The sequence below is a fragment of the Sturnus vulgaris genome, chromosome 5 (genome assembly GCF_052056855.1).
Source record: "Sturnus vulgaris isolate bStuVul1 chromosome 5, bStuVul1.hap1, whole genome shotgun sequence".
NCBI classification, from domain to species: domain Eukaryota; kingdom Metazoa; phylum Chordata; class Aves; order Passeriformes; family Sturnidae; genus Sturnus; species Sturnus vulgaris.
In genome coordinates, this window is record NC_142247.1 from 8,191,497 (window position 1) to 8,208,315 (window position 16,819).

The window sequence follows — 16,819 nt, forward strand, 5'->3', positions numbered from 1 at the left end:
AAATTGAATAATGTCTTCCAAGACATAATCCAGAAATTGGATGTTTATTTTGATAGAATGAGGATATTTAATACCAGCGTAAAATACTCATAATCATTTAGTCCAAGCTCCTGTACTTAAGCAGTCTTTGCTTGTTAAACTCTAAAAGCATCCCTGTCCTAGAAGGGGTTATCTAGGTGTGTTCCTGAACAGATCCCTTAATCTTTTCCATCAATTTAACGTTCAGAGTTCAAATTGGTGCGACCCTTTTTAACTGCTAAATTTTGTAAAGGCTGAATAATTTGTCTTAAAAAGTGCAATGCACATCTGATCCTTTCAGGAATAAGCAGGTACATCCTTTTAGATTTCTCATATTATTTTCTTGGGCCTGAGGTTACACGCAAGAAAGCAGGAATGATTCCAGCTAAGCAGTTCCCTTGGGCTGGCTGGCTGCCTCTACTAATTCCTGTGAATTCACCTCAGTTCAAAAGACAGCAATCTTTCATTGGCCCCTTCAGTGTCAGAGAACTGCAGCAGGCAGATCCTTCTTTGATGCTGAGCACCAAGGGGACCACTCTTCACCCAGCAAACTCACCACCCTCATTAACATCACAGCAACTGGTTTCCCACTATTTACCTAGACCTTAAAGCAAAGGCAACTGCTTTTAGGAGGAACAAGACAGTACATTTGGGGCGAGGCAAATGGCAGCTTGTTTCCTTATCTCTGCTATCAGACCTTATCAAAAGAGACCAGTTGCACTTTCTGTGAACCACTGTGCTATCTCTGGGGTTTGAAAACAAAAGGAAAGCAGGTTAAAAAACCAGACTTGGCAATAAAATTGTAGGCTCCCTCTCCACAGTAAACACAATCTTTTCTTTAGGAACTCTTCCAAGGGAGCTTTACGTGATCTCAAGTAGCAACAAATTAATTTTCCCTTCTCTTTTCAGTTTCTTTCAAAAATTCCATATTTAGTTTTTCTTCCACACAGAATCCACAAGCTCCTTCTCTTCCACAAGCTTCCCTCAGGACTTCCTCTGAGTCTGAGGAAACGGGGCTGTGGAACAACATCTCAGTGCAGTAAACGCCTATTCCCTTAACACATGTGTGTGTTCCCCTTAGCTCGTGTGCCAAGCCCAGTGACCACCACTCATTCCTCTTCCTGTCAGCACTGCAGAGCCAAGTCTGCTCCCAGGCACTATGGCTTTGTTCTGCCTCATGCATCAGCCATGGATTTGCTTGCTCTTGGATCACCAAGAGCTTTGCCCAAGGGGTGGGAAGGTTTATGCTTTTGGATGGAAACTGCACAATCTGGCAATTTCAGCCAGGCAAAAATTGGCAGCCAACTTTGGGGTCTCTGGGGGTTGCTTTGACTGTAGGTGGTGGGATTTGGACCAAGGCTTTTTCTATAATGAAATACATCATCATTATTACCACCATTATTATTACATTATTATTTCTCTGCTGCTGGACAAAAAAAAAAAAAAAAAGATTTCTGATATGTTTCCCTGTCCCATCATCTACTATTTTTGTGGGTAGCACCAAACTTAAAAACAGAATAATGGTAGAGGATTACCTGATAAATTAAATTTTGGCAAATAGTTCTTTCTTCTAATATTTTAAACATGGTTGAGAAAAACTACTTGCTAAATCTCAGTCCTGCAAGCAGAGCTGGGGAACAGCAGTGTCAACTTTTTGCCATGTGACTGCTGAGAAGAAAAGGTGCCTGGCCTCAAATGCCAAGCCCAGTTTCCCTCTTCCTCTGATTCTTCATCTGAGCTCAAGTCTGAGTTTGGTCAGCTGTCCTATCAGAGGGAAAAATGAGAAAACCAATGCTGGCCACCAGAGACAGCTCTGCAGATACTTTCAAACAGAGAAGTTAAAAAAAGAAAGGGGTATACATATATATATATATATATATTTTTTAGGTAAGGAAGTTTGCCTGGTCTCTTATAGAACGTGGAAAAAACCTACCAATAACTAGACACAATGGTATAAAATTAGTAAGTCTGTCCAAGGTCACAGGCACAAAGTGAGCCTAGGGAGGTGTTCTATAAAGGCATTTGGAAGGGAAGATTTCAAATTGGTACTGATGTTCTCTGTTGAGCACATCACACTTAACCTCACCATAAGCTCATGGCAGTTCTCTCTTCCTGCTTTTTCTCCTTACTGCTGTCTTTGTGAATAACAATTTTTAAGAAGATTTCGAAATGATTTTTTAAACAGATCAAAATGCACTATAGGGATCTGAACCTGAGTAAAGCACCATTATCTTCGAACAACCAAAGCTAATAGCATAAAAAATGCCTAAGTACACTTAATGGTATTATTCATTTTTATAACCTATTACTTTTAAAATCAATAGGAAATGAGTTAAAGCAAGCATTTAGTCAGATCACAGGAGCTACAAAATCTTCTCATGATTGCATCAGGAGGGATGGAAGTGCTTGGTGGAAGGCCAAAGAAAGTCCAAGTCCATTTTCAACATTTCAGCAACGGCAAATCAGAGAAAGGTCAAGAAAGATGTGATAAATGAGCCTGATTTAAAACTGTACCCCCTGAATGCTTAGCCTGGAGAATGCCAAGTGCAGCAGCCAGTGGCATTTCTGATGAAGTGAAAGCTGCTATGTGTGTTAACACCAAGGAAGTTGTGGCACTGTGGGCATCAAGGGTATGCAGCTCTTGGATAACAGCTTTTTCCAATGTGTGAGCATTTCAGGGACCAATCTGTGCAACCACATCTTCACTGCTCTGTGAAAGGTGCACTGGTGCTAACAAAGGCACTGCTTGGCAGAAGCAGGGAGCACCATCCTCAGCACACCTCTGACACTGAATTTATTGGCTTTACAGCTTCCTCACATTAGGTACAGATTGTCTTTGACATAAGATTTTGAAACAGAGGTTTTTATGGTATGAAAATAAAGATCCTCTTGAGCCAACCTGTATTTCTCTATGTGACAGCTGGACACAATCACTTCCCAGCAACACAAGCTCCTCCAGGCTTTGAGGGCTGAATCTGCTGGGACATGAAGTGAAAGAGAAATTGTGACCAGAAAGGCAAAAGCCTAATTTTCTGTGGGAAGAACATCTCGGAATTGGAGACAGAAGTTGTGCCAATGCTTAGACTTCCCAGACATTACCCTTGCTCTTGGGCCTATGCTCACCTGTCCCAGCTCTTGCCCACCCCTCTCCATTACTTGAGGGTTTTGTTGTGCTCAGGTTCCTCTGTTAATCTCAGGAACCCAGCAGGAGGCAATTGGCTTTGGCTCCTATTACGTTTATCCTCTTACCATTGTTTTGCTAGGACAATCTAAAATGCAATTAAAGTCAATACTTTTCCAATGTTTTTTAAGAAGTACTTTATCAAGACACCGCCAGGATTTTAAAAACTTTCCAGTATCAATAATTTCCCAAGGCAAAGGCAAGCTGAGTTATCTACTGCTATTATAGGAATAAACTGTGCTACTACTCCAAGAGCTTGGGGTAGGAGAAGCCATATATCAAGAGAAGTGCATTAAAAGAAACTTCAGGCAGGTTTGTTTTCCTACAAACATAAATATGTTTACTAGTCTGCACTCTGCTCAAGCCACTATTTACACAGCAACTCTGTAAGAGCAGCATAACAGCCTGAGGAGAACATAATTAAGGTTTTATCCTTTCAGTATTATGGAAGGAATATTCCATCTATCCTGCAGTACATTTGTTTTCTTGCCATATTTTTGAAAAGAGAAAACTGTTCGGGTTGCTAAGGTGTTGTCTCTATCACCCTTTAGTAGGAGCTGCTAGTGAGACTTCTTGAAGGAACAAGAGACCAGTCTGGGTGAAAACATGCCTGGTGTTATTTGATGGTGCTGAAAGAGCAAGTACAACAACACAGTTTCAGTTTTCAGCTGAGGACTCAAATGCAGCACTTCACTTCCCGTGGACCTGTGCATTCCCAGCTTGCTTCAAGCTCTTGCTGAAGTCAAGGGACCACTGAATATACACAAGAATTGCTGTCCTCTGGCTCTGCCTCTAAGGCTTGCTTAAAAACCCTGCCCAGAAAGGCTGACCTCTGCAGAATCCCAGCAGGTATCGCTCTGAAAACACCAACACCATGATTTGCAAACGTGCCTCAAAAATCCTCCACCCAGCAAAACCCCAAAGACACTCCTCCATTCCTCTGACTCAGTATTTGAGCTTAGATCTTCGGTTTTATTTCACCTGTCCTAACTAAGGCCACATCTCCAAGCCACCAAAACAAAGAGTAGTGGTTCGTAACATGGCTAATATAAGAAAAATCACATTCCTTTGTTTCAACAGGTTAGAAATTTCTCATTAGAAGAAAATAAACAAACCAGGGCACTTTTGAAAGGCCCAGGAGTGTAGATGCAAGCACAGAAAAATGAAACTCTTTAATACTTGGAATAGGGCTGTCATGTTATTGCAATTCTGTTTAGCACTCAGGGTAAAGGCTATCTGCCTATAATCAGTGTGACTGAATGCTTGAGCACAGTAACATGGCATTAATGTCCCATAGTGCAGAATAGACACACACATATAGTCTTTCTCTGATTCTCTTTAAAAACAATTCCTATTGAATTACAGCTTTCAGCACAATTTATCAACAGATGATTGTTTGTGGAAGAATGCTACCTTCCTGCTCAAACTATTCCAAGGCTGACTCATATCCTGGTAATTCATTAATACATAACATGATTCCAGTCCAGTAAAGTAATTTCTGCACTATATAAGTCATAAATCCTACAACATCAACTGAAAAATAGATCTCAAATTCTCTTTCTAAACACTAATGGAACGTTTTGCTTGGCTTCCCACACACATCATCAAGAGGAGGGGGCCAGACAGAGCTGTAAAAAGCAATTTGATAGCAGTGTACTTTATAGAGTTTAACAGTATAAGAGCTACCATACTGAATGAGACCTGAGGTCAAACTAATCTACTATCTAACTTCCAACAGTAGCCTGTGTCAGAAGCTTCATGGGAAAACAGAAGTGGAATAATCTGTCCCATCTGCCCTCTCCACATTAGAGCTCATTCTATTAGAAAGTGATTTAAAGCCTAGATTGTGAGGTTTAATATGCCTTCCGAGAAGCAGCAACCAAAGAACATTCCCCTTTAACTTATGAAAATACTGCTGCAGAGGGGAGAACTGGAGGTGGTGGAGAGATCTGTTTGTTTTCATGTTTCAGCAGACTTAATTGCTACAACCAACACTGCAGATACTATCACTTGGCAAACAAACTTGTACTGGCTAGAGCTGTTTTTACTTCATACCTGGGGCATTTATTGTTTCTGGGTATGATCTTGCAACTCTTTTTTCTCACAGAGGCAGACTGTACCAATATTCACAGTCTCACTGACACCCCGTGTAACAGAAAGGATTTGAGAAGTATTCCTTTCACTGACAGTGTAACATGTTGCTTACCCAGTGGAGCATTTTTAAATCTTGATGCAAGAAGCAATATGGTGCTTGTCGTAAGCCAGATATTTTTGTAAGGCTCAGTGGTGCAGAATGCCACAGAGAAAATCTGCATAGGGAGTGAACATCATCAGTGACAGGGAAATCATCCTGAGTTTTCTTTCTCTGAGCTAGTCTGATTACCACAAGCAGCTCCCAGTATCTCCTCCAGAGCACCAATGCCTGAACCAGCACTGTTGGATATATATGAAGAGTTCCCACAATTAAAACACACTTGGGCCAGACTCAGCTGGACTGGATGAAAATCAGCCTGCAACAAGGCAATGCATTTTATATGTTAGGGCACATCTGTCTGATGGGGATGGGTATATGAACACATTTGCTTTTCCATGTATTTAACAGGGGAAGAAAAGGAAAGAGAGGGGTTAGACCAACAATGAAACTTTCCACCCCTTTTCACTGGAAATTTGGCCAAACAATGTTGATAAACTGAATCTGAGGGGCCAGATGCTCCAGCCCTGACTTCTATGCTCTGATGTAGTTTGTTATCTTAGATGAGTGACTGTGTCCTGTATGAATCAATGCCAGGGGTGCATCCTAATCCTGGGATCTTCATCAGGTTATGTCATTAGGACAAAGCCCATTCCTTTGTTGGGTTATATGATCAAATGTGAGTGACAAGTCACTGTCAGGTAACCCAAGGGTGCAAACCTCTTTGGCCATTTTTAATTTTTAAATTTGGTTACTCTGTGTCAAAGATGGCTGGAGATTCAGAGCTGCTGGTGTGGACGCACTGATTTATTTGGGATTAAACTGGTCCTGTACAGCCACATTTATCATCAATGGTTCCATACAGAAGAGTATAATGAGATCTTTGTAGCTAATCTTTAGGGGCTTCTTTAGGCCAAAAATAATTCCCACAAACACCTTCTATCTGTCCTTCCCTGCATGATTAATCCCTCATTTCATACTAATTTTTAAAGCGGAGATACCATGCTGGGAGATCCAAATCTTACCTTGGGAAGGCAAATATTGCATATTTCGTATAATAAGTTAGAAGATGGACATTATGAGAGGTCATTACCGATCCAGTTAATAGGGCAATGTTTCAGGACCAGGCCTGCAGGATCCTTGGATCACAGACAGCTACTGTGATTTTCAAGGTGTTATTTTTCTTTCTCTCATTCTGGGATGAAAGAAAGCTTCTCCTGACACTAGGCATTGGAAGCCCTATGTAAAGCATCCCTCTACTAACAGATATGTAGAGATATAAAACAAAAACCAAACAAAAAAACCAAAACAAAACAGGAAACAAGAAATCCAGAGTTGGACAAGGTTTGAGGTGTATTGCAGGACAGCACTGCAAAATGCTGCCAGAGTAACTAAGGAAATTGCTTTGATATCTGCTCACAGCATCACTGCTCTAGAACATTTCTCCCAGCTGCTCCACTCCATGAGCATCACATCTTGAGGAACAACTGTCTGGAAGTGAGGCTGAGGAGAGAGGAAGGGGGGTACAGTGGGGCATAAGAAGCACATTTGTTTTAAATGAAAGAAAAGTACAAATATCAAATATTTGTAAATGCTCATATCTTGTAGTGAGAGGGTAAAGCACCTCAAATCAGCTGTACTTGGACCTCTACTAAAGAGCTTTGTAGCTATCCAAATATAGCAAAAAGTGCCCATAAATCACTAGAGGGAAAATTCAATTATTCATGAAGCAATGGGGCAAATTCTGTTAGGGATTTCCTATTGCAGAAACATGCATCACTGAATCTTCTTTGGACAGACACCAGCAGAATCAACAGCAGACTGTGACCCTGTGTTCCAGTGCCTGGCTACAAAAGGGTCAATTACATTTGTTTAAAATCTGGTAGGAAGGTAGTAAAGAATAACCAACAGTCAAACAGGCAATACTTCAAAGCAAATAAAAAATGCTGTCATCTGTGGCTGTAAAGAAGGCCCAAGAAAGCCAGGTGGCCCATGCAGGTATTCCACATGCCCTGGAGGAACTGTTGCCTGGTGGACAGTCAGCTCCTTTTATTACAGTGGCTGTACCAATTCAAATGGCTGGTGTGAAGGCAACTTGAGTAGACTTTATCATGTCTGTGATATCAAACCCTACTTAAAGCCTACTCTGGAGGCTGTAAGTGGACCAGAAGGATGTAAATGCCTTGAGCTTTGCCCCCTGCAAAAGTTTAAATTCCTCAGCGTGGGAGGATTTGTCTCTATTTTGAACTGAGGTAGTGAGGGGCAGAGGGTGAGTGTGGATTTAGCAGCCCAAAATATTATATGTTCATCACTGGATCAACTGAAAGCAATTTTTTTTCCTGAAGGCAAAGCGTCTTTCTATCTCTACCACTCCCTGGAGAGACTTATAACAAATGTGTGTGCTGTCTCTCACTGTCTTGCTTTGCAAAAAGCAATGCCTAGAGCAGGAAGAGAAAATTATTTACCATAGAATTTCACACATTTTTCTGGGTGCTTAATGAAGCTTGAACTTGAGCGGAGCAGAGAGACTGCTTATTGTTGATTTTTTTCCAAGATCACTGCACAACAAACAGAAACTGAATAAGCAATTAAGTTAACTGGTTCTAACACTCATACTGGCTGAGGATTAAGGTAATTATGTCTGAGCTTACACACATTCATTGCAGCTTTATTTCACTGCATCAAGTCTTGCCTGCTTGCTTGTTGCTGATGTCATTCTAGAACTGATTTGAGTTGTTGTCCTTCTATTAATTACCAAAAAGGTTACAAACACAAGCTCTCCTTGCTATAAATATAGCTATGTTATTTTTACTACTTGTTCAAAGGAGATGCAGACCTCTTTTTGCTAGGATTATACAAATAGATCCAACTGTTTCTTCCTGCACCAAAGTATTTGCAATACCTTAGACTTACGGGATCAATTAAAGTAATACACAATAGATGGGTTTGGTATTGTCATACAGTGATTTCCCTGTCAAAGGGGAAAAAAAAATCTATTTTTAAATCTGAACAAAAAAAGAGACTCCGGGAAAACAGTATCAGTCTCCACAATATTACCGGCAGGGCAGTTTGGATTCTTCACCTTCTGGGTTACAAATAATTTTCCTTTTAAATGGCTGGAATGCAGGGGAGGGGAAGGGAAGGGAACCCCCAACATTCTCCTTGTCTAACAAGGAGCCACAGCGTGAGAACCACTCCCCAGCAGAAGTAATCTGTGATTGACAATGGTTTTCTTCGCAGCCCGGGCTAAAAATGGTTTAGCTGTAAACAGACAAATGCAGAACATTTTAAGGCCCTTCCCAAAGGCAAGGGCTGCTTATACAGGCACTCAACATGCAGGGTGTCACCAAGAGAGCACCAAGTGTCAGAGTTCCTGAAAAAATCAAGGCATTCTCCCATCAGGATATGAGCACAAACACAAGAGCAAAATAATACCTTGTTATGGGCAAATGAGCGGGGCAGATTTACAAAAATTGGAGATTTATTCTCTGGGCAGTCCAGGCATTTATATGTGTGATCTTAGGCAAACTACTATATTTGGCTTCACCCTTCCTGCCTAAAAACTGAAAGAGAAATGCTTTCCTCTTCACAGAGAGCATGAATGTGGGGAAGGCACTTGGTACGACCAGGCTGGGAGCTCTGCAAACAACCAGAACAAAGTCTGCCACTGATACAATTCCCCTGTAATCTCAAAGTCAGCTCTGAGGTCTACAATGAAAGGACACGAAGGAAATTAGGTGAGGTGGGACAATTTCAGAATTTCACTGTGAATAGGAAGGAACTTTTAATATTGAAACATGCAGAATTGCCTTGTGCTGATATTAATGATGAACACGTTTGGAGATGAATGCTCTGTACACTGGGGAGACCACCTGAACGAAACAGGACCCAGTCTCAAACAATGCGGACTTCTAAGGTCCTAAATGAATGTTTTGTAAACATGTTGATTAGTAACTGAAAGAAATCTTTATTTAAAAAATGAAAACCAGAAGAGAAGGGCAATGTTGACAGAAAGATCATAAATCATGGAAACTCTATTATGAATCAAAACAACAGATGTAACATGAACAACAGCATCTTTTATAAACAGAAATTAGACTGTTCTGTTTCACTCATTGGAAAGGCTAATACACCGAAAATAAATTTCCCTGAATCTCTCATTAATGTTTTACGGTCAGCGTTGACCGGCTGTTACAAATAACAAAATGTGGATGATTTATATCCCAGGAGAGTCACTAACCCCAAACCACATTTTCCTGATGGACCTGACATTAATAACTATAACCACTTCCCCTGACTATATTCTTCTTGCAGGGGAAGAAGCAAAGTGCAGGTGATTCATACAGCAGTGATTTCTTGCTCTACATTCACTTTCCTTCTCTCTTCATTAGCAGGCTAATACTGACTGCATGAGTCACCAATTATCACCTTAAGCACCAGACAGGAACTAAATTATCACAATGATCCCTCCACTAAGCAGCCATATGTTTGCTGGGGCCCAAATACCTCAGACTTTAAACAGGAAATGACTTTGTCCTCCCCATTTCATGGTATGAAGAACCAGAGTTTCTGGGATGGAGGAACTTGTCCAGCCCAAAAACTCTCTGGGCTTGCACGAATCTATCTTTTGCAGCAACAGATAAGCCACAGTTTATCAGTCAATGTATAATGCAGAGGCAAGAAGGAGTGCCTGCCCTTCCTCACTGACAATGGGAAAAGCAGGGTGGCCGGATCATGGTTATAATTCCATGTCTGATCACATGAGATCAGCTGCTGCTTTAGTCCTTGCACGGTGTGTGTATTGTTACTGCTGACTCTCGTTCTGGAGCTCTGGCATGTGAAGAAACAAAACTCACTCGAACAGCCTTTACAGTGCTGCTTCTAGATTCTCACTGTCATCACAGAAACCGGATTATTTACAGGGAGCTTTTACAGCCTGCTATTAACCCTCTGCATAATGAACAAATAAATTCCGCACCAGCTCTTGCCTAACTTTTCTCGAGTTTTCCCTGGTGTAATAACAATTAGTTCAATGGTGAAACCTTGGACTGATGCAGTGAGAGATGTCATCACACATGAAATTCATGAACAAGGTCTTCCCAACCATATTTAAATACATCATGAAGGGAGCGTTTCTTTTTAATATTCTATCCCTGTTTTTAGCAGGTAAATCAAAACCTGACAACTTCCCTGTGTCTGACAGGATCGTACAGTGTAATTACTGTTGAATCATGAGGCATGAGCTGTGCTAATCTCAGCTCTTTCCACCCTGTCCAGCTTGAAACCAAGCTTTCACTAATTCCTTTGTGCCTCATCACACAGTCAGGGTGGAGGTGGCCTCTCAAATGCTGGATGGAAGCACCAATGAGAAGCAATGGAAGAAATTCGGAATGACACATGTATCTTCAGATAGTGGCTTCTCTGTTGTGGATAAACAAAAAAGATCTAAAATACCAATGCTGTTTTGGACTTCATCACTTTTACTTATTCAAAATCCATGCAAATAATCACGTATTAATAAAATGGCATTTTCTGTGCAAATTTTTAATTTAATACATCTTCCTTCCCTTTCTCTCTCTTTTGATGCATGCTTATCTTTCTAGCCTTTTCTATGAGTTTTTTAAAAAGTAAAGCTATAGAGTTTAAATGTCATTTCTCCAAAGGTACATGGTCACTAGTTGGAAATGGTTATGCATTTAATTAGTCAAAGAATACATAACATCAGATGACTTAGGTAACAAATCATGACCTTCACAGCAAACGATGTAAAACACACTTCATTTGAATTCCCACAAAACACCACCATTATCCCTTAATAAATAGCTTCTCTCAGGCAAAGGTGAGCTCACAAATTAAACCCTTTTTTGTAGTTCAAATCTTGCAAATGCTGTATTACAGTCGGTTACTCTAAATGACTCTGGTCTAAATAAGATAAGCCTCTGTCCCATTCAGATCATAGCAAATGAGAGGATTTGAACATAAGACTCTTTGCCTCAGGCTATTCCACTATGCCATTTGGATTTTTACACTTCAGCAGGGCACTGGCATTCCTACTACTAAAAACATTGAAACAAGACATTTCCAATAATCTTCTAATCCCACCTCAGAAAACAGAAATCTCACAGGTGTTTTCTAACCTTACTTCCTATGACAGTACAATTAAAACTTGCAGTACAAATGACTTAAGTATAAAAACAACAACAACAACAACAAAATCCAGTGGAAATAACACTCTCATTACACGAAGAGTAAGGTTAATGAGGTATTACCTTGGCAGGTCCTTTCATCTGTGAGCAGTTTATATCCTTTCTGGCAGCTGCACTCAAAGCTGCCAACCGTGTTTCGGCAGAAATGGTCACAGCCACCATTGTTTACCAAACACTCATCAATATCTGCAGGGAATGAACAGCAAAGATTTAATTCATGACAGAAAAAATGTAGTTTGTGACAGCAACTCAGTCGTTCAGGGCAGGAATGCAGGCATATACTCTGATCCCCAAGGAGGCTGCTGTCCCTGTCAGGAACCAGGCTGGTCAGATGTGTCCCTTCCCACACCTATCTCACAAGGAGAGCTATGGGCTGAGCTGTTGAGGAGATAGAGGTGATTCTCTCAGAACTGGAACCAACAGATGACCCAAGCTGAGGTACTTTGGTGTTAGGGAACATTCAGGGAAGCTCCTCTGCAGATGGAGTGCTCTGCCTGACAGCAGACTTCAACCTGCGGAGGACGTGAATCGTTTTACCTTGTATAGGAACTATCGAAACATAAGAACACATGAAAAATTGAAGTAATAACAAACAAAGTAAAAAGCTAAGAGATACTTGAATTCTGAAGAAATACTCTATCCTACTTACACAAACAAATGCAAGGATACATTTTTTCAAAATGAGCATTATAAGCTATTTAGCTCATTATTCAGTGACACAGTGATACAGTATTTTCACATATCAAGCTTTTTTCACTTGGTGCAGCAGAAAGGAACTAACTGTAAGTGCATGTGAAACGTTGCTTCTTCAGTTATCCTGAAGACAGAGCACCTATTGCCTTCATTGGAAAGCCTCGTATATATATATATATGTGTGTGTGTGTATATGAAGGACAGGATCAATGGCTCTTACTTCAAACAGTGATTACAAAGTGGAGTGATGAACTTGGTAAGACCTCTGTTCTGAATTTCATACTGATGATTCTACTTCCCACTCCTTTTAACTTCTCCCAGAGGTGTTGAACAACTGGAATGACCAACCTCTTTTCCAATCCATAAAAGGTGGTGAAGTAAGTATGTAACAGGCCACAAAACCTCATTTGAAATACAGGGTATCTTTCCATCCTCCCCCAGTTATAAAACCACGGATCCATATTTATTTGAAAAAGGAAAAAAAAAAGTATTTATATTATTTTTCAGGAGAAGAACTGTGCAAAAAAAATTAGCTCTTTTTATGAATGCATACAATGAAGAAGTAATTGAGCCTTGGCTGCCCACTTCTGGAACTGAAAACAAGATCTTTCAGGGAACTAAATGGATAGTGATGCTTCCTTTTGAAAAGCTTGCTATAAGATCTTTGAAACTTAGAGGTAACAGCTGGCCATGTAAAGAGCAAATCTTGAAAAATGCAAATCTACATGGCAAAAGATCTAATATATGAAATGGAAATTTATCAAAACCAGCAAGATGATGGTGAATGAAGGGCATAATTTAAAAATTATTTGAATTTAGGAGGATTCTTAGTGGAAGTAATTAATTAATTTTTGGAAACATAAGATTCCAACACGGGAAAGTGGTGCAGTGCTTACCACATTTCTGTATGTAAAATATAAACAGCAGCAAGAGGAGTGTGGTGGTAGATCTAAAAATTTGAATAGCTGAGAGGCAAATTCAGCCATCATTTCTAAAAAAGCACTTTGTTGCACACAAACTGACAGAAATATGTCCAGGGCTCAAACAGGAATGTATATTGTTATAAAGGTTTTCTTATGAGTTGCACTTATGGCAAGGAGATGGGAAATTTGTTCTCAGGCCCTCTGAACTAATACTGGTGCTTATTCCTTTTGTGCCTGGTTCTGCAGAGGAGTGGCTTTTGCATCCAATCCAATTAAAAGAATGAGGGTAAATTGAAGGCAGCAGCTGTGGAACACCATGAGTGCTTTGTGCAAAGCCAGCTCAAATCTTTGGGTCTTGGAAAAAGTTCCCAAAGTGCCCCAAAATCAGGAGTCTGTTTGTTGTCTGTGGTGCTGCAGTTCTGGCATTTGGCTGGCCAAGAACAGATAACCCTGAGCTCCCAACCTGATAGATGTGGTGAAGAACACAGATCTTGCACTCTGTGTAACACCACGACACTGGAGGCAGCAACCCTTTGGTTTCGGCTGTCATCATCTGCACAGCCCAAGCCTGGCAGTGAAAAGACAAAAATTTTTGGCCCAATTCCTGCAGCCTGGCATTTCCTTTTGGAGAAGTTGATTCCTCCCAGCTCCCTAAGGTGCAGCTGGCACTGTGGTGTGGGTGCTAGGATGGATTACAGCTCCCATCCTTTCGTGCAGCACAGGTGTACCTAACTACAGTTTAGCTTGCCCTGACAAAACTGGGGGACAAATGGAATTGTGAATTAAAATTACTAATAAGTTATGCATCATAAACACCCAGAACAGTCATCCATCATGAAGAAAGTATCTTTTACCCGTGATAAGAACAACATGACCTTTGGGCTACTCTGCTGCCTGAGACTGCTTGAAGTAGAAATTACTTGCAGCCTGTCAAACACCATTCTGGAGTAACGATTGATGTTTTAAACGACGGCCCCTGGATTTCACATGTTAAATTCCAAATTCCAGTCTCTTTTCTGTGTCTCTCACGACCATAAGAGGAAAAAATTAAATCCTGCTGGTATCAGAGTATAGATTTTAGGCTGTTAATAACTGTAATTCCACTGACAATGCAGCATATTAGCTTTACACCAGCAATTTTTTTGGAATAATTCTGAACCAGGATCTTGGTTAAACTTGGGAGAGTCCACAGGAAAAGAAAGTATTTATTCATTTCTTCTAACTGGAAAACATGACATGACCTTTTGAAACAGGGACCATCAAAACAGAAGAGAGGTCAAAACTGTTAGCTGCAAAAACATTCTAAATAACATAAACAGTGCCAATGTCTCTGCTTTCACTGTATTTCTTTCCATGGCCATAGCGAGACTGACAAGGCATGTAAAAATTATTTCACTCTGTGGAGAGCAGCACATTGCTGCATTTCACTTGGAAGAGAGCAGTATCCAATTGTATGTATCATGTCTAACTGCTTCAGAGAAATTGCAGCAAGTCTGTATCCCCACTATTTTTCTTTCCTTGGCTATAAATAATTTGTGTTATGAGTCATGTGAAAATAAATAATTCCACTGTGTGAGAAGGTGAGGTCCCATTCATCTTTAACCTCACTGGTACCCAACTTTGTCAAGTGCCTCTTTGAACTTCACAGAGGGTAAGCGTGTCTGCCTCTCGTGTTGGACAAAAATACACAGTGGAAACCCATTGTGGTGTCTACCAGCTTTGACATGACTAAGTCAAATATTCCCCTACTATTATTGGGACTGTCTGTGCAGCAGTCATAAACCTGCTCTCTTCAAACACAGTCCTCAAGTGGCTCCTTAAGATGCAGGTTGCAGAAAAATAGCTCCAACTTCCCACAGGCTCTGCTTCCCTTTATCCTCAGAAATGCAAAAGGATGTAAAGAGCTGTATTTCCTCCATGGGGGTTGCACACAAAATGCCCTGATGATATAGTGAGAGTAGTTTCAGATCAGGAGGTCTGATGGGCTTTCAGTGCACTGGGAATAAAATCCCAAAGGATTTCTCCCAATGCAGTAAGTCAATATTGTTAAATGATACCTTGCTCATACAAGCTGATGATCTGCTACAAAATACCAAACTGGGACACATGCAGATATGAAAATACAGGCCAGTGAGAAACCACAGAAGCATTGAAAATTATGGTCAAAACTATCAGGTGAAGGTATGGTTTAACAAGCAACTCAGCACTCAAGCCTCCTGTTAGCTCTGAAAATGGTTCATTGAATTCCCAAGCAATTAAATACAAACAAAAGCAAAGATAAGATTTGCAACAAGGAAGCTAACACCTTCCTTAAAGTTGTAATATTTGAAGGAAAAAACCCCAATTGCAAATATTTGTCTCAAGATGGATCTCAGCAACACCATCACAAAAGCTGTGTGTCCATGTGAACCCAGAAACAAACCCTGGGTTTGTAAATATAATTAATATAATATAACATAACATAACATAATACAATTATTATAATCTGTAATCTATAGATTATCCTATTTTCTCTGAGGTTCTGAAAATGTGAGGGAGGCAGTAGAATTAGCTTTAAGTAAAGCTTTACAGTTTCAAATAAAAGTATAGAAACTCAGATGTTTTGTGCTAAGCTGCATACCTACAATTTGACTTGGCTAAGCAGGCAGACTGTTATTTTTCTTTTCAAGATCTTGTGAAGATTAATGGGAATGCCTGCTCCTGTTCCACCTGCACCTTTTTTAAGCTCTCCTCAGTGCAATTCATGTTTGGAAGGAGCTGGTTCTGATCAGGCTGCATGTATGCACTTGTGTGTGTTCATATAAACCCACAGAGATTTGCCTCACTGCATACAAGCCAGGGAACAAATTAAAAAGTTGGGATTTAAGATAACTTAGAACTTAACATTTCCCATAAGCTGCTTAAAGGCGACTGAAAGGGTAATCAACATGCAATCTTCACGTAGCTGTTGAACAATGATGGAGATGGAGATTTCCAAAGCCTCATCACAGGCGGAAGTGAGGATCCTCCTTTCAATGGCTGGACAAATATTTGAACTCATTGTGTCTGCTTAATCCTTTGCAGATTTAAAATGTTACCTAGCTCCAGGAAAATAATATACTCCCAGATCAACCTAAAATAATTACTGAAATTCCATAACCTTGTTTTTAATAATGAAAGCCAGTGTGTTGGAATTAGTCATGCTATTACCAGTATACAGTGGACATCGGTATAAATATATTTTCTGCGAGGTGGGCTGGTTTGCTAGTCCTTTTTGTTCCCTGATTTCCTAATTTTCCCTTGCTTTTCTTCCCTTGCTCTTTCTCATGGTTTTACAAATCACCAGTGTCCCCTTAAATTTGGGACTAGTGCCTTGTTGACACAGATATTAGTTCCCTGATGTGCACAGACCACAAGGTACTTTATAAAGCAGCCACAAAACTTTTTAACCCCATGCTGGAGGTGGGGGAATAGAGGAACAGAAAAAAATAACTAACTCATCCACACTTGAATCCAAGCCCAGTGAACAACTCAGCAGGTTACCCTGGGGTGCCAATCAGCACAGGCTTGCACAAAACACCTTGTCCTGCATGCTGTTCTCTGTTACAAATATTACAGAGCCACCAAT

At 40.4% G+C, this 16,819-nt stretch overlaps 1 protein-coding gene across 3 annotated transcripts in view; it reads right to left on the reverse strand.

Moving 5' to 3' along the window:
* The window catches only part of SCUBE1 (signal peptide, CUB domain and EGF like domain containing 1), a 190,390-nt gene that overhangs the window by 34,947 nt on the left and 138,624 nt on the right, over positions 1-16,819 (reverse strand). For all 3 annotated transcript variants that reach the window (XM_088164796.1, XM_014881079.2, XM_014881070.2), the window contains one exon: positions 11,660-11,782. In XM_088164796.1, the coding sequence (XP_088020922.1) occupies positions 11,660-11,782 (123 nt within the window). The remainder of the gene's footprint in view (positions 1-11,659; positions 11,783-16,819) is intronic.